The 18847-nt window shown below is 45.6% G+C and overlaps 1 protein-coding gene across 7 annotated transcripts in view; it reads left to right on the forward strand.

The window, feature by feature from the left end:
• LOC117365282 (WD repeat-containing protein 62-like) overlaps positions 1–18847 on the forward strand; it is a 442332-nt gene that overhangs the window by 365899 nt on the left and 57586 nt on the right. For all 7 annotated transcript variants that reach the window (XM_033955506.1, XM_033955511.1, XM_033955512.1 and 4 more), the window contains 2 exons: positions 5964–6110; positions 7602–7719. In XM_033955506.1, the coding sequence (XP_033811397.1) occupies positions 5964–6110; positions 7602–7719 (265 nt within the window). The remainder of the gene's footprint in view (positions 1–5963; positions 6111–7601; positions 7720–18847) is intronic.

An 18847-nucleotide genomic window follows, 5' to 3' on the forward strand; every position in this document is an offset into this window, starting at 1 on the left:
TTCTCATCCGAACCGACAACCAGGTAGCGATGTACTACGTAAACAAACAAGGGGGGGACAGGGTCTTGGCCCCTTTGTCGGGAAGCCCTGCGCCTCTGGAAATGGGCAATCTCCAACAACACCTTCCTTCGAGTGATGTACATACAAGGAGAACAAAACTGCCTGGCGGACAGACTCAGCCGTCTCCTCCAGCCACACGAGTGGTCACTACACTCTCAGACCCTGCGAGGAGTGTTCGAACGGTGGGGGACACCTCAAATAGACCTGTTCGCGTCCCCTCACAATCACAAGCTGCCTCTCTTCTGCTCCCGGATATACTCCCCGGACCGACTCGAGGCTGACGCCTTCCTCCTCGACTGGGAGGGAAGGTTCCTATACGCGTTCCCGCCGTTTCCTCTGATACTGCGGACGCTTGTCCACCTGAAAACAGTACAAGCCACCCTGATCCTGATTGCCCCTCGCTGACCACGCCAGCCGTGGTTTTCCCTGCTACTTCAACTCAGTGTCAGAGATCCACTGCCTCTGCCTCTGTTTCCCTCTCTACTGTCACAGGGTCAGGGTTCACTGTTACATCCCAATCTTCAGTCTCTTCATCTGAATGCTTGGTTTCTCTCCCCCTCACTGCTCTCCCCGTGTCTCAATCAGTCAAGGAGATATTGGAGGCCTCCAGAAAAACCTCGACGAGAACCTGCTACTCCCAAAAGTGGACCAGATTCTCAACCTGGTGCTCCTCCCACAGCCAGGACCCGGTGTCGGTCCCCGTCCCCCTGGTCCTTGACTATCTACTTCAACTATCTCATTCCGGCCTAAAGACCAACTCCATTCGAGTACACCTCAGTGCGATTGCGGCCTTTCATCAGCCCCTGGAAGGGAAAGCCCTCTCGCTCCATCCCTTAGTCACTCGCTTCATGAAGGGTCTGCTGAACGTCCACCCTCCTCTCAAACCTCCCCCGGTGGTTTGGGACCTTAACGTGGTTCTGGCTCAATTAATGAAACCCCCATTTGAGCCACTAGACAAATGCCATCCAAAATTCCTCACTTGGAAGGTAATTTTCTTACTCGCGCTCACCTCCGCACGGCGGGTTAGTGAGCTACAAGCGCTGGTAGCGGACCCACCCTTCACGGTATTCCATCACGACAAGGTGGTACTCCGCACCCATCCAAAGTTCCTACCTAAAGTAGTGTCTGATTTCCATCTCAATCAGTCCATCGTCTTACCCGTGTTTTTCCCCAAGCCCCACTCTCACCCCGGAGAAGTGGCGCTCCACACTCTTGACTGCAAAAGAGCGTTGGCCTTTTACCTCCAACGCACCCAGCCACACCGGATAGTCCCACAACTGTTTCTGTCCTTCGACCCAAACCGGTTAGGCCACCCAGTTTCCAAACGCACCTTGTCCAACTGGTTGGCCGATTGCATCTCCTTTTGCTACGCTCAGACTGGTCTCGCACTGCATGGTCGAGTAACGGGACACAAAGTCCGAGCGATGGCAGCCTCCGTAGCGTTCCTCAGGTCCACACCTGTTGAGGAAATCTGCAAGGCTGCCACATGGTCTTCGGTTCATACCTTCACCTCCCACTACTGTCTGGACTCCCTGTCCAGAAGCGATGGCCGGTTCGGCCAATCGGTATTGCGAAATCTATTTGCTTAAATTGCCAACTTCCCTCCATCCCTCTTCAGTAAGCTTGGAGGTCACCCACATGTGAGAATATCATGCCTGCTTGTCCTGGGATAAAGCACAGTTACTTACCGTAACAGGTGTTATCCAGGGACAGCAGGCATATATTCTCACAACCCGCCCACCTCCCCGAGGTTGGCTTCTTGGCTAGTTAAGCGAACTGGAGACCACGAGGGGATGCACCCCCTAGTGGAGCAGGAAGGCACGCATGCGTGGAGCAGCAGAGCAAACTTAAATCTTCAATCAAGTTTGCTTGAAAATGCTTCCGCATCGGGGCTCCGTAGATGACGTCACCCACATGTGAGAATATATGCCTGCTGTCCCTGGATAACACCTGTTACGGTAAGTAACTGTGCTATTTGGGATAAACGGAAAATTAAGTACTATATTGCTCAGTAATTTATGTTTAAAAAAATGGATATACCCTTGGTAGCTCATTGGGACAAACAAAATCATGATGTTCGGGATTTGAAATTTGTAGTATTGATGACCATTAAACTCAATAGGGGGGGTAATATATCTGAAGTACTGATAAGGAAATAACAAATATTAATTTACTTATGGGAAACAGTAGAACCTAAGGGCTTGAACAAGGAGGTTGAATGGCATCTGGTATAATTAATCTAATATAATAAAACGGTAAGCCGCGCATGCGCACTTCCTATGCATGCATCCGTTTTCCGTGAGCTGTAGCGACCCATAGGAAGTGCGCATGCGCGGCTTACGGTCTGGCCTCACGTGAGGCAAAACAACTGCGCGCCCTTCTCTGCTCTCCACCTGCAGAGCGGCGGCTGCCGCCTGCTAGCACATCCTGCCCTCTCCAACCGGGACCGCAGCCAGCCAACGATCGCCTCCACAGTGCGGAACAAGTCGACGACTTCCCCCTCCCGCACCAACCGCTGCCGCTCCTGTTTGAAGCGGCCTGATGAGGTTCGCGGCCGGCTGTAGCGAACCTCGTAGGCCGCTCTCCACATGAAGTACGTTCCCTCTGACGCAATTGCGTCAGAAGGAACATGCTACCATATGGAGAGCGGCCTGCGAGGTTCAAAACAGTCGCCCATGAACCTAAGCAGGCCGCTTTGAACAGGAGCGGCAGCACTCCCCCCTCCTTTCAGCGGCCGGCAAACAACATGGAGGACTGCTTCTGGGAGGAATCGGCTTCCAGCCTCATATCTCAGGCCTGACCCGCGACTCAAAGGGGAGAGGATATGCTGGATGGAGGGAGCAAGACAGATACTGGTTAGAAGACTGAAAATAAAGGGGGAAGAGAGAGAAAGAGAAGATGCTGGAAGGGAGGAGTTAGCAAAAAAAAAAAAAACAACTGGAGAAATAGAAGCAGATAGAAATGCAGAAAAATAAATGGAGGAAAACTGAAAGATAAGGTTAAAGTCTGAGATGGATGTAGGAGAGGAAGTGAAGACCGGAATGAGAGAAGAGCCAGATAGACTGCAAACCCTGGTAAGAAAATTGAGAGAAGAGAGCAGAAACTGGGATAAACATGAATAAAATGGCCAGACAATAAAAGTAGAAAAAAAGAATTTTATTTTTAATTTCATTAACAGAAAATGCAATTTTACTGTAAATTTGCACTGCTTTCTTTTTATATTCCAAAGTGTATAGTGTTTTTTCTCTTTCTCTGGTGTTGAACTGCATATTGCTGGACAGGGGGAGCAGGAAGAGGTGCTGATGGACAGGGGGGAATGAAGGGAGGCCTACTGCTGGACAGGGGGAGCAGGAAGAGGTGCTGATGGACGAGGGAGCAGGAAGAGGGGTGAGGTAAAATAAAGGGAGAAGGGCTGCTGTTGGATAAGGTGAGCAGTGATGGGGTGGGGGAGGACACAGGGGAGGTAAAAGGAAGGGAGAATGAACAGGGGGAGCAGACAAGGGGTGGTGGTGGACAGCCAAGGAAAAAAAAGAAAGAAAGATAGAAATACAGAAAGCGGCTAAGGAGAGAGAAAAAGAAAGAAAGACAGACACACACACACATATTCTAGCACCCGTTAATTTAACGGGCTATAAGACTAGTTAGCATATAATTGGATTCAAGTAGTTCATTTATAAGGACAACAGGAAGTGAAGTAGAATAACCGGAAATGAATCTTTTTAGGATTTCTGCTGCTCAACTGTGACTTGGAAAGCTCAACCGCTTTAATTGCCTGATAAGTTTGTATAATGAAGAAACAGGTATTTACATGATGTTTTAGGATATGTAATATGGTGAATGGATCAATATTATAGTGGGGATATTATGAGAATGTTATGTTTGGTTTAAAGAGTGGAGCCATAACCAGAGAAGCTCCTGAAGACACCTGTGTGGCTAAACATGGAGTAACATGTCGAGCGTGATTATTGCATATGGCAGTTAAGGGTTTACAATATTACGGAACAACATGGAATTTGAAGTGAAGTGTAAAAGCTTGACAACGAGACACATCTAGAAGGAGAGACAGTTGCTGCTAAGTTATGAACAATGCTATGTACTTTAGTAAGAAATTTCAATTGGGGTGAATGAACTGGTGGGTAGAGAATGACACGGGGAAAAAATCTATCCCCATCACCGCCCCGTCCCAGGCCCACCATCCTCTGCACCGCCCCGTCACCGCTGTTCCCTTCACCGCCCCGTCACCGCCACTGCCATCCCGTCACCGTCCCCGCAGCATCCATATAAGCCTTAGTACTCTAATATTTAGCTTATTCCGTTCTTATAAATCAAAGTTCCTGCTGCTGAACTAGAGATGTGTAAGCAAATCAGCAGCGCCACCATTATATTAATAGGTTGCCCTCGTCGTCCCTGCCTTATGAAAGAGCACAGGCTGTGTACAAATGTTTGCAAGTTAAAGAACCACTCTCACTCAGGCTGATGATACCGAGGAGGGAGTGGAAAACATGAGAGAAGGGCTGTGGGAAATGCTGCTTGTAATGCAATTGAATCAAAATGTGGAGCCACCATGGTGAATCTTTTAAAAAAAATATATAATCATCTTTATTGCGAGCAAACCACATAACAAACAAACAAAGGCCAAATAGGAATACATCCAGTCCAAGTTACCGATTACAGAAGAATTTTACAATAATAAACAAAAGTAAGATAAAAATATGATACAATACCAAAGAAGTGAACAGTAGAGGCCAATGTTTAAGAGAAAGCAGAAAGAGAAAAATAGATTTGCAAGAGAGTTTTTTTTTCCCATATATTATAACATCCCTCCCCCCCCAAAAAAAAAAACTACCACTTTCCCATAATCAGTACAACTCCCCTCACCCAACTTCCACCCACAGAAACCAATTATTTATTCAATATAAGACTATGTTGTTGATGAGTGAGCGTATTCCAATAGGGCTCCTAGATCGCCTGGAATACACTCCAGTGCTTGGACTCTGCACCAGCAGACATTACAAACAAATCATTCTGCCCCAAGGCAGAGGCCTCAATATTTATTTAAGTATTTATATATTTAAATAAAGGTCCAGCAGCCCCCACCCTCCCTCCACCTCACCTTATATTCTGAGTTTGCCGGCTTCCTTTTTCCCGAGCCACACGCATTCAAAAAGCCGTGCATGCGCGGCTGCGCGAGTCAATCAAACTTCTCCTCTCCTGCAACTTCCTGTTTCTGGTTGCATCAGAGGAGAAAATTGATTGACTCGCGCAGCCGCGCGCGCACGGCTGTGCGAACGCATGCGGCTCGGAAAAAAGGAAGCCGGCAAACTCGAAATATAAGGTGAGGTGGAGGGAGGGAGCTGGCAAAACGCTACGGGCGGGCGGGCGGGCGGTGGCTGCGGGGATCGCGCGATCCTTGATACCTCACTGCGGAGACAAGACCATTCACCACTCCTTGGGGCGGTGAATGGCCTTGTCCCCGCAGCGACTGCTATTTTTCTTTCCCCATTCCGGCGGCTTACCCTCGACTAAATGCGGTAGCCGCGGGTAAACCGCCACCGTGTCATTCTCTACTGGTGGGCTCCGTTTGGGTATTGAATGTATGGTGGGACATGATGCATTTTATAGAATGTAATGAAGTTTGATGTACGATAATAAATGGATTAAGTTATTGTGGTATTAGCTTTTTTGTATGTTTGTGTATTTATTGAAGATATATTGAAAAGTCCCCAAAAAGAAAGTAATCATTATAGCGTGCCTTAGTAAAAGAGGGGGTTAGTTCTGCACTGCTAAAACACATAAATGTTGTACTATATTCTGAACTCTGTGTTGGCATTATCTTTTGACTTTTATGCTATTATATTTCTTTGACAAAAACAAAGTGTTTCATTTCCTACATTTTATTGCAGAGACAGACTCCCTGGGGCTTATGTACCATTCTCAGGTAGAAACGGCTGATTTGGAGGAAAATAGTACTCAGGAGGGTTCTCTGCCAAAGTCGGAACAGAAATATCTCAAGCAACATTTTGAGACACTGGTAGACAATTTTATAGAAGGTAACCCAGATTTGTTGGTTTGATGTTAGAAATAGACTTTTATAAAATTGCCCAGGATACATACAGGTAAAAATATGTGCTAATAGTCTATACTGCCTTCCTTTACCCAGATTGAGCTTAGGTGTTTCCAGGGGCAGAGGTAAAGCAGGAATGTAATTTGCATGTGTGAAATAATTATGCTTAAAATTTGCTAGAACATTTACATGAACCTCAGAGCAGGTAGAAATGCTGCTGCTACTTTCTGGGTATTTATGTGCATATTCTGCCTTTATAAAACAAAAAAACAAATATAACATAACATAACCATCAATTTCATAATTTTTTGTGGACCACTGCATGGGTTAGATGGTCTATAAAAAAAATAAAAGCCCCTTCCTGTGGAAAATGTGGCTCATTAACTAGGAGAACAAATGAATAAATAACATGTAGTCTACAACAGTGTTTCTCAATATGCGGGGATACGCAGCCTGGCCGCCGCTGCTGGAGATCTTTCCCTGCCTGCCCACTGCTGAATCCGCTTCCAGGGATCCCACCCTGCTTGTCTGAACGCCTGTTGCACCACCCCCGAAGCCGTCCCTGTTACTTTGTTGGAGCCAGACTCGCTCCATTCTCTTCCAGCAGCAATGGACATAGGCAGCAACTCATGCTGTGTAGCTGACCCGCAACCTTCTCTCCAACGTCAGATTTATGTCAGGGAAGGATTGTGGGCCAGCCACGTGCAGCTTGTGTGTGGCTGCATGCGTCGTCCCTGCAAGGAGTTGCTACTGGAAGAGGATGGAATGAGACCGGCTCTGACAAAGTAACAGAGATGGCTTCGGGGGTGGGAGATGGTGCAGTGGGCAGGCAGACAGACATTCGGGCAGGGATCCCCAGCGGCTTCTATGGACGGGTCGGCTTCAGGGGAGGGGGAGGGCAGGCAGGGATCCCCGGCGGCACCACCTGCGGCTTCTGTGGTCCAGCGCGGTCTCCTGCTGAATGGCTGCCTTTCTCTTTACAGAGCAACGCACAATGCAGGAGGGCCACAGTGTTTTCGGTCCATAAGACACATCTCTTTTTCCACCCCCTTTTTGGGGGTGGAAAAAGTGCGTCTTATGCTCCGAAAAATACGGTAATTGGAATTTGTAGTGGCTTTCATCACAGTGTGAGTCTTTTGGGGGATGAGATGAGGATGGGATTTGATATACTGCCTTTCGGTGGCTATAATCAAAGCAATTTCCATATTATATGTAGGTATTTACTTTGTATCTGAGGCAGTGGAGGGTTAAGTATTTGTCCAGAGTCACAAGAGCTGCAGTGGAAATTAAACAGTTTCCTTGTTTCTTAGATCAATACATTAACCATTAAGCTATTCACATTAATATTCTCTAGCTCTGAGAGACCTGGCACAGAAGTACCTGTCGGCCATCCAACAGGTGTTGCTGTTGCCTAGTGGTTGGCATTTACTCTCTGATCCTCTAGACTTGTTCTGAAACCTACCTGTCTTCTGCACAGAAAAATTTGATGGGTCTCTGAAGGATCTTCTGCTCACTCAGGATAGTGAAAAGGACTTCATCCTGAACCCTCGATTAAGTATCTCTTCCGTGTTTCTTTCGCGCTGTCAAGAAAGCAGGTGAGTGCCTTGTTCCCTTTTTTATTTTTTTAAGGATGTGCATTCTAAACAAATGTCCAAATGGACTGAAAACTAACCAATTTTTTTTGCCCTGTTAACATACTAGTACCAGCTTTCCGCTTACATGATTGAAGTGCTACCTTCCAGTTAGCGTCTAACAGTTAAGTTACTAGCGTAGCATCTGTGGTATGTGAATTCTTGGTGGGAAGACCTGGGGTACATATTTCATGGAGGGGTAGCCATGTTCTTGAGGCTTTTGGCCTTTACCACCTACTTCTATTTCTCCAAACTTGCAGCTCAGTCCATGTTTTGTTCTAAACTATTAAAATGTACTGAAAGCCAAAATCAAGACAAAATAATTAATAAAGATACATAAGAATTGCTGCTGTTGGGTCAGACCAGTGGTCCATCCTGCCCGGCAGTCTGCTCAAGCAGGGGGACCCCAGGTCAAAGATCAGTCCAGTCTCACCTGCGTACGTCCCAGTTTAGCAGGAACTTGTCCAGCTTAGTCTTGAAACCCTGGAGGATGTTTTCCTCTACAACAGACTCCGGAAGAGCGTTCCAGCTCTCTACCACTCTCTGGTTGAAGAAGAACTTCCTTACGTTTGTACAGAATCTAACCCTTTCAACTTTATTATTTTTTTTTTTTTTTAATAATCTTTATTTGTTTTCAAACTTTCATCAAGTATACAAATATCAAAATAAATAACTTTGAAAAACAACACTTGAAAATCTTCCTACAGTATCGTAAAGTGTATATATAAACCCTCATCCCTCCCATCATCCCCATTATTACTAAAATAAACAATACAATATGAACCACTCCCCCTCCTTATAGTATATGGTGTATATTTCAATAGAAAAATGGTGTTTAATCATTACAAAAGGATGTCAATGGCTCCCATATTTTAATAAAGTTCTTATAATTTCCATTTTGTACAGCTACTGATCGTTCCATTTTATACATGTGACACAATGAATTCCACCAAAAGTTACAATTAAGTCTACTATAATCCTTCCAATTATTAGTGATATGTTGAATGGCGACTCCGGTCATGATCAATAAAAGTTTATTATTAAAAGAAGATATCTGATTTTTTTTCCTCACAGCTGTTCTAAATAGAACCGTATCATAAGATAGTGCTACATGATTTTCTAGTAAACAATTTACTTGATCCCAGATTGAGTTCCAAAAGGCTAAAATGTAGGGACAATAAAACAGAAGATGATCTAAGGTCCCTACTTCAATATTACAATGCCAGCATCTATTGGACTTTGAACTATTCAACTTTTGTAATCTAACTGGGGTCCAAAATGCTCTATGCAAAAGAAAAAACCATGTTTGTCTCATAGATGCAGACATTGTACACCTCATCCTCCAAGACCAAATTTGTGGCCATTGAGATGCTGAAATCTGATGCTTAATCTCAATGCTCCAAATATCCCTAAGACCATTTTTAGTTTTTTTTTTAACCAATTCACTAATAGTTTTATACCACTATGCGGCCTGGTGTCCCTGAAAATCCACCTGAAAACATGAAAATTCCAAACTATATTGAGTATTAAGACTTTTCCATTCAGGGAACCCTGCCTGAATGGCCTGCTTCAATTGCAACCAACGAAAACATTGTGATTTATTAAGCCCAAATTTATGTTGCAATTGTGTAAAATCCAGCAGTTTACCATTCGAAATAACATCATTTAAAGTCCGTATTCCTGCAATCAACCAATACTTCCAGATGATCTTAAAACCGCCAATTTGAATCTTGGGGTTTAGCCAAATGGTTTGATTTGTTGAATTGCTGATAGGAACAGGTTAGGTTTTCCAAGTGTCGACTAAAATTATATTTTCTTTATATAATCTGGGCATCTTAATACTAAGAACCTGACAAAGATGTAAAGGAAATATGAGTCGCCATTCCAAATATAACCAATCTGGAGTGTATTCAATGAGCTCTGGGAGGACCCAATACATACCTTGACATAAAATATAGGCCTGATGGTACCTATAGAAGTTTGTAAAATTTACCCCACCCTCCTTAATTGGCTTTTGTAAAGATACTAGAGCAATTCTGGGAGTTTTACCCAGCCAAATAAATTTAGTAGTATCACATTTAATTTTTTATAAAAAAAAAACCCTGGTTTTATAAAAATAAACCACAGGCAATATCATCATTTTAACCATTTGAACTCTCCCCCACCAAGACAAATGTAATGGATTCCAATGTTCACATAATTCTGTTACCTTTTTTATTAACATCTTTTCGTTCTCCTTCACCGTATCATCTAATGTGGTTTTAATCCAAATTCCTAAATATTTTAAAACGTCTTCTTTCCATACAAAGGGCAAAGTGTCAAACATACTTTTGTACAATGTACATTAAGTGGAAGAATTTCAGATTTGCTCCAATTTATTTTATACCCTGAGAAATTTCCAAAAATTTCTATCAATTCTAACAGGCAAGGCATGGTTGTGCCAGGATTCCTCAAATACAATAATATATCATCTGCATATGCAGATAATTTATATTCCCACTCTTTAAGCGGAATACCCTGTATCCCCTTTGCCTGTTGAATTGCTAACAATAAGGATTCTAAGACAATGTCAAAAAGCAAAGGAGATAATGGACATCCTTGTCTAACTCCCCTATGTAAATTAAAACGATCTGACAAATTATTATTTATATATAATATTGCCATAGGGAGCTATACAAAGTTTGAATCATTTGAATAAAACCTGAACCTAAACCAAACCATTCTAATGCCTGATACATGAATGACCATTCCACTCTATCTTTTTCCGCATCTAAAGAAATAGCAAAAGCCGGTTCATTCATGTTTTTTGTTAAATTTAGTGTGTGAAAAGCCAATCGTGTATTACTAGAAGAATATCTGTTCACTATGAATCCAGTTTGGTGTACATCAATAATGAAAGGGAGGGCTTTAGCCAACCTTACTGCCAAAATTTTAGCTAACATTTTTCCATCCACATTAATTAAAGATATAGGCCTGTAATTTGATACCAAAGTGAGGTCTTTATTTGGCTTTGGCAAAACAATAGTCAATGATTCTGCCATAGTACCTGTAATACAACCCTTACTTAGTTGAAAATGATATAAATTTAATAATTGGGGTAATAAAGAATAAAGGAAGAGCCAGGCACAGGAGTGAACACACTAGCAAAGAGCACCAGGACTCCTAGAGGGCGGACAAATATGGAAGCTGAAGGAACCTGGAGGATGAGCTTCCCAGTGTACTGCACAGACTGCCACATGGTTGACTACCTCCCCTTCGGGCGGCAGTCATATGTGTGCGGACGATGTCAGGAACTGGAGAGCTTGAAGAGCAAAATCAGTCGTCTGAAGCTCAGGATCCAGGAGCTGGAGGGACTCTACATCTCAGAAGACCCCTTCCAGACAGCCGAAGACCCCATGAGAGAGAGGTGCATCGAGGAACAAGTCAGGGAGCTCGAGAATTTCATCGAAGATGCCTACAGGAGAGTGGAAGAACAGGAGCACGGAAATGAAGAAGACACACAGAACAGAGGACAAGAAACATCTGACACCAAAGTAGAGGATACCCACGGAGGAACCTTGCTGGAAAAAGAAGCGACACTCTATCAGTGCCTAGAGCGAGAAGAAACGAAGAACACCAAGGACACAGACCTGCGACCGAACAGGAGGCTGAAAGAAGGGAAATCTGCTATCCTGGTGGGAGACTCAATCCTGAGGCAAGTTGACTGTCACATAGCAGGAGGAAGAGAGGATCGGCTAGTTAGTGACCTGTCTCCCAGGAGCAAGAAGGACATCGTTGACAAAATTGATAGAATCCTGGAGGGAGCAGAGATGGAAGAGACAGCAGTGATAGTCCACGTTGGGACGAACAATGTCACCAGGAGAGACTGCAGCAAGGATGCACTGACTGAACAGTTCAAGATCTTAGGAAGGAAACTGAAGATGAGGACCCAGAGGATAGCCTTCTCAGAGATCCTGCCAGTACCGAGGGCAGAAGTGAAGAGGCAGACGGAGCTACAATCAATAAATGCAAGGATGAGGAGATGGTGTGAGGAAGAGGGTTTTCTCTTCGTGAGGAACTGGACAATGTTCTGCGGCAAGAACAAGCTCTTCAAGAAGGATGGTCTACACCTGAGCATGGCGGGAACTAGACAACTAGCAAATAACATCAGAAGAGCGATAGAGCAAGCTTTAAACTAAGCAGAAGGGGAAAGCCGACAGTCGACCTGGTATTGACGGTTCGGGAAACAGTATCCATTGAGGGTACTGAGAGGGAAGATTGCTGGGAAGACACAAGTGGCAAGCAACAGACTATGAATAAACAAGGGAGACAGATGAAGCGAGAGGAGGACAGGATGAACATACTACAAGGGGAAGTCAAAATGGGACTGAACGATGAGAAGGAACAAGTGGAGGACAATAGGAACACGCCACAAGGGGAAGGCAATAGGAACCTACCACAAAGGGAAGACAAAAGAGACAATACTCAGGAATTGGCAGGTCAGGAAGGAGACAGAATGAAGAATGGAATGCAAGGGAAAATAGCGAGGAAGGAAAAATGCAAGGAGCCTAAAGAACAAAATGGGGGAACTAGAAGTCATGGCCAATAATGAGAGACTAGACATCATAGGGATCACGGAAACATGGTGGAACGAGGAAAACAAATGGGACATAGTACTGCCAGGATACAAACTCAACCGAAAAGACAGGACTTACCAGAAAGGAGGAGGAATAGCACTATACATAAGGGACACCATTCACTCGACCAGCGTGGACACAGCAGCGACAAATGACCAACTGGAGTCATTGTGGGTCAAAGTACCAGGAAGCAACGGATCCGAGATAAAGATGGGACTGTTCTATCGTCCACCTGGGCAAACTGAAGCAGAGGATACAGAAATGGTAGCCGAGCTGAGAAGGGAATGCAAGAACCCAAACACCATAATTATGGGAGATTTCAACTATCCCGGGATAGACTGGTGTCTTGGAAATTCAAAATGTGCGAGGGAAACAGAGTTCCTGGAAGCTGTTCAGGACTGCTTCATGGAACAACTTGTCAAGGCATCAACGAGAGGGTCAGCAATTCTGGATCTGATCCTCAACGGGCTGAAAGTACCCGCAAAGGGTATGGAGGTCGTGGGACCACTATGAACCAGTGACCACAACATGATTCAGTTCAAAGTGGAAGTAGGATTACCTAAGGGAAAGAGAACCAAAGCAACAACGTTTAACTTCAAGAAAGGGAACTATGATGTCATGAGACAAATGGTGAGAAAGAAGCTTAGAAACCGCTCCAAGGAAGCTCGGACTGTGGAGCAAGTCTGGTCCCTATTCAAGGACACGGTAAACGAGGCGCAAAACCTATATATACCAAGATTTAGGAAAGGATCCAAAAAGAATCAGATGAAGGACCCTGCATGGATAACCAATGAAGTAAAGAAAGTGATAGGAGACAAGAAAAAATCATTTCGGAAGTGGAAAAAAGACAAAACCGAAGGAAATTGGAGAGAGAGCACAGGAAGCATCAAAAAGAATGTCACCGAGTAGTCAGGAAAGCCAAGAAAGAGTATGAGGAGAGACTGGCCAAGGAAGCAAGAAATTTCAAACCATTTTTCCGATATGTGAAAGGGAAGCAACCAACAAGGGAGGAGGTGGGACCTCTGGATGAGGGTGACCGGAAGGGAGTGGTGAAAGAGGAAAAAGAGGTGGCTGGTAGACTAAACAAGTTCTTCTCGTCGATCTTTACAATAGAAGACACTTCCAACGTGCCAGAACCGGAAAAAATCTTCAGAGGAGATCAAGAGGGAAAATTATCATGCATGGAGGTAAGCCTCGAAGACGTTCTCAGGCAGATAGATAGATTAAAAACTGACAAAGCTCCGGGCCTAGACGGGATCCACCCGAGAATATTGAAAGAGCTCAGAGATGAAACAGTGGAGTTACTGCGGCATATTTGCAACCTATCCTTGAGAACAGGGGTAATCCCGGAGGACTGGAAGATAGCGAATATCACACCGATCTTCAAAAAAGGATCGAGAGGCGACCGGTGAGCTTAACCTCAGTTCCGAGGAAGATGGCCGAATCGCTGATCAGGGAAGGTATCAATGAGCATATAGAAAAAAATAATCTGATGAGAACAAGCCAGCATGGTTTCTGTAAAAGACGATCATGCCAGACGAATCTACTGCATTTCTTTGAGGGGATAAGTAAACAATTGGACCAAGGTGACCCCGTAGATACTGTATATCTAGATTTCCAAAAAGCCTTCGACAAGGTACCCCATGAACGCCTACTGAAGAAACTGTGGAGTCACGGGGTGGAGGGGGACGTGCACAGATGGATCAAAAATTGGCTGGCGGACAGGAAGCAGAGGATAGGAGTAAAGGGGCACTACTCTGACTGGATAGGGGTCACGAGTGGTGTTCCGCAAGGGTCAATGCTGGGACCACTGCTGTTCAATATATTTATTAATGATCTGGAAACGGGGACGAAGTGCGAAATTATCAAGTTCACGGATGACACAAAACTCTCCAGCAGGATCAGAACTGTTGAGGAATGCAAAGAACTGCAGAGCGACCTGAACAAACTGAGTGAGTGGGCAAAAAGATGGCAGATGAACTTCAATGTGGAGAAATGTAAGGTCTTGCACATAGGGAAGGGGAACTCCATGTACTATATGTTGGGAGGAAGGGATCTGGGGATATTGGTGAATAACACAATGAAGCCGGCGGCGCAATGTGCAGCGGCCTCAAAGAAAGCGAGCAGAATGTTGGGCATTATAAAAAAAGGTATCACTACCAGAACGAAGGAAGTTATCCTGCCACTGTATCGAGCAATGGTGCGCCCACATCTGGAATACTGCGTCCAATACTGGTCGCCATACCTCAAGAAGGACATGGCAATACTCGAGAGGGTCCAGAGGAGAGCAACGAGGATGATAAAGGCATGGAGAATCTTTCATATGCCGAACGGTTGGACAAGCTGGGGCTCTTTACCCTGGAAAAGCGGAGACTGAGAGGGTTCATGATAGAGACTTATAAAATCATGAAAGGCATAGATAAGGTGAAGAGGGACAGATTCTTTAGACTAGCGGGGACAACAAAATCAAGAGGTCATTCAGAAAAACTGAGAGCAGACAGATTCATAACGAATGCAAGGAAGTTCTTCTTCACTCAACGGGTGGTAGACACCTGGAACGCGCTTCCTGGAGAGGTGATAAGACAGAGTACAATTCTGGGGTTCAAAAAGGGACTGGATGACTTCCTGGAAGCGAAGGGGATAACAGGGTACAGATAGAGGTTTACCTTACAGGACATTAAGCGAACAGGGTATGGACGTTTTAGGTTAGGTAGGGAACACTTACAGGTCATGGATCTGGGGGGCCACCGTGGGAGCGGACTGCCGGGCACGATGGACCCCTGGTCTGACCCGGCAGAGGCAATGCTTATGTTCTTATGCTGTTATGATAGTTGAAGTCGCCCATGATAACTGTGTTGCCTCCCTTGCAATTGCGTTTAATCTCATCCGTCATTTCTTCATCAATTTCTTCGGACTGCCCTGGGGGTTGGTAGTAGATGCATATCCTCGTTTCTGGTCCATTTGCTCCTGGAATTTTGACCCATAGAGACTAACTTATCTGTCTGTTGTGGCATGTTCTCTTAAGTAGATTCAATTCCCTCTTTGACGTATATGGCAATGCCTCCTCCTTTTTGAGTCACTCTGTATCTGCGGTATAGTTTGTATCCCGTTAGCACCGTGTCCCAGACATTTTCATCAGTCTACCATGTTTCCGTGATGCCGATGATGTCAACGTTATCCTTTTGTGCCACAGCTTCTAATTCACCCATCTTATTTCTAAGGCTCCTTGTGTTCTTGTACATACACTTGAGTTTGCAGCCTGTTCCCTTCTTGAATGTCCTTCCCTCTTGTGTCCCTTTTGGTCTGCCTTGTCTGCGATCTGGTGAGTCTTACCCTCCATCTTCCTGCACGGTATCCTCCAGGTATACCGGTTCCCGAACCATTGACTCTCTCTCGGTCGACTGTCGGCTTTCCCCTTCTTCCTAGTATAAAAACTTCTCATCTTCTCTCTTGATGTTGCTTGCAAGTAGCCTCATTCCGTCTCTGCTGAGGTGGAGTCCGTCCTTCCTGAATAGCTTGCTCTTACCCCAGAACGTCGTCCAGTTGCGCACGAAGTGGAATCCTTCTTCCTCACACCAGCGCCGCATCCATGCGTTGACTGCTTACAGCTCCATCTGTCTCTTCTCATCTGCCCTGGGTACCGGCAGAATCTCCGAGAATGCTATCCTCTGCGTTCTGGTCTTCATCTTCCTTCCTAGCATCAGGAACTAGTCTTTCAGTACTTCTCTGTTGTAGTTTCTGTTGCTCACATTGTTTGTCCCCACATGAATCACCACTGCTGTATCTCCTTCTTCCACACTCAACGATCTTGTCGATGCGACTCACTATGTCTTCTTCCTTGGCTCCCAGTAGGCAGGTCACCAGTTGATCCAGTCTTCCTTTTGCTATGTGGCTGTCAACTTGTCTGATGATAAGAGTCCCCCACAACGATTGCTGTCCTCTCTATCTTCTCTTGATTCTCCAGCTGCAAGTCCGTGTCCTTGGTGTATGTCCATCTCTCTAACTGTAGGTCTGTGTCCTTCGTTCCTATCCATTTCCTCTCATCCTGGCATTTGTCTTCTTGTGGGTTCCCTCCGCTGTTTCCTGATCTTGTTGCTGTGTCCCCCATTTCCTCCTGGTGGCTGTCCATCTGGTGGTCCACACTCTCTGTAAGCATATCCCAGCAGTTCCACTGTTGCTGGTGTTTTTCCACGGCCTCCCTGTATGCCTCTTCTATGACATTCTCCAGCTCCCGGACTTCTTCCTCGATGGTGTTCTCCATCTTGATGATCTCTGCATCTCTGTCTTCCTCCACTGCTTGAAGTGCCTCCAGTTCCAGTATTCTGCCCTCCAGGAGTCTGACTTGCTTCTTCATGCTTTCCAGTTCTCCGCATTGAGCGCATATGTAAGACCGCCTCCCAGAAGGAAGGTAGTCATACATATGGCAGATGGTGCAGAAAACTGGGTAGCTCAACATCCTGCTTCTGTCTGCTGCTTCCATTGCTGCTCGCTTGCTGGTCTCCTGTGAATGTCTTCTGTGCCTGCTGTGTCTTCTGTGTTCACCTGGTTATGTCCTCAGTGTCCGCCTGGTTGTGTGTCCTTTGTTCCTACTTTGTCCTCTGTGTCTGCCTGGCTTTGTGTCCTCAGTGCCTGCTGTGTCCTCTATGGCTGTCCCCTGCACCTGTTTTGTCCTCTGTATCTGCCTGGTTGTGTGTCCTCTGTACCTGCTATGTCCTCTGTACCTGCTGTGTCTGCCTGGTTGTGTACCTCTGTACCTGCTGTGTCTGCCTAGTTGTGTGTCTCTGTACTCGCTGGGTCTACCTGGTTGAAAGTCCTCTGCGTCTGCTGTGGTCTCCCTCTGCTCTTCTTTAGTGGTGGCTCGTCCCTTCTCAAGGCCCTTCTCAAAGACGCTCTCGCTAAGGTGAGCCATTTTGACGCTCGCTTTCAATGTGCGCCGAACGGCTGAGCGCCATTGGCCCCTCCCCTTTTAAGGGGGAGCTTTGATGGATGACATTGGGGGTGGGCGGAGCTAACTCTCGCTGCTGCCCCTGCTGATCCTGTCTCCTTCTCTCCTGCTTTCCCCTCCTCCGGGTTTCTCTTGCTGTCCCCCTCCGCTTGTCTCCTGCTACTCTCCTCTCAGCTGCCTGCAGAGCCGAACGGCTGAGAGCCGTTGGCCCCTCCTCTTTTAAGGGGGAGTTTCGATGGATGACATCGGGGGTGGGTGGAGCTAATTCTCGCCGCTGCCCCTGCTGATCCTGCCTCTTTCTCTCCTGCTTTCCCCTCCTCCTGGTTTCTCCTGCTGTTCCCCTCCTGTTACTCTCCTCTCAGCTGCCTGCAGGTCTAGACACACTGGTTCAACTATGGCCAGAGGCTGAGCTGCTGTACATGTTTCCCCCTTGGCCCATGATTTGCCACGTAACCCACCGCATAGCTCATCACATGGGACCAATGGTTCTTGTAGCATCAGATTGGCCCAGGTGCCCTTGGAATGTGGATTTTTTATGGCTAAAAAAGGAGCAAAGTGTCAGGCTCCAGGTGCATCTAGACTTGCAGGGACTGATTGCCCTAGAAGATCCGGGACACTTTGGTCTTACGGCTTGGCTCTTTAATCCACAGCTCTAGTCTACAAAGAGTACTCAGAAGTAATCATTGCTACTCTGCTTAAAGCCAAAAAGCCAACAATGGTTTCAGCGTATGCTAAGGCATGAGAGACGTTTCAGCATTGGTGCAGCAAAGAAAAGTTAGAGCTGGGCAGTGCCTCCATCTTGTCCATACTGGTGTTCCTGTAGGAAGACGTTGACGAGGGAATGGCGGTAGCATCCCTTAGAGTTCAAGTAGCAGAACTCTCCTGCTTTCGGGACTGAGAGACTAGAGCTTTGCTTACAGCCCACCCAGACATAGTCAGGTTCATGAAGGATGAACTGAGAATACAGCTTCCGAATCGAGCACCGTTTCCATCCTAGAATCTTAATGTGGTCTTACAGAGACTCAGCAGAGCCCTGTATGAACCCTTACAGGAAGCTTCTCTCATGATTATGATGGTTAAAGCAGGCTTCTTGGTGGTGATTACTTCTGCTAGGAGAGTTTCAGAATTTCAGGTCCTGTCATATAGAGAACCATTTTTCCGGATCAAAGAAGCGGAAATGACTTTGCATACTGTTCCCTCTTTGTATTTTTTTAACCAAAAGTTGTTTTGGCTTTTCATATCAACCAAGAAGTTATACTGCCAGCATTTCACCCCAAGGATCCAAGAAAAAGGACAAGGCCTTAAAGGTTTTGGACTTTGAAGAGCCGGCTGTTGACAGCCTCCACTAACAGACCACTCGACACTCTTTATGCTGGTTTGAATAATATAAATTTAATAATAAATCAGTAACAGCTTACAAGAACAAATCTTACAGCATACAGAGTAATAAAGCACACACCAGTCCGGCCGGTCTGATGGAGAACCTCAGGTTGGTTCTAATCCTTCGGTTCATGGAGCTCTATTTATATGT

The sequence above is a fragment of the Geotrypetes seraphini genome, chromosome 8 (assembly GCF_902459505.1).
Source record: "Geotrypetes seraphini chromosome 8, aGeoSer1.1, whole genome shotgun sequence".
NCBI classification, from domain to species: domain Eukaryota; kingdom Metazoa; phylum Chordata; class Amphibia; order Gymnophiona; family Dermophiidae; genus Geotrypetes; species Geotrypetes seraphini.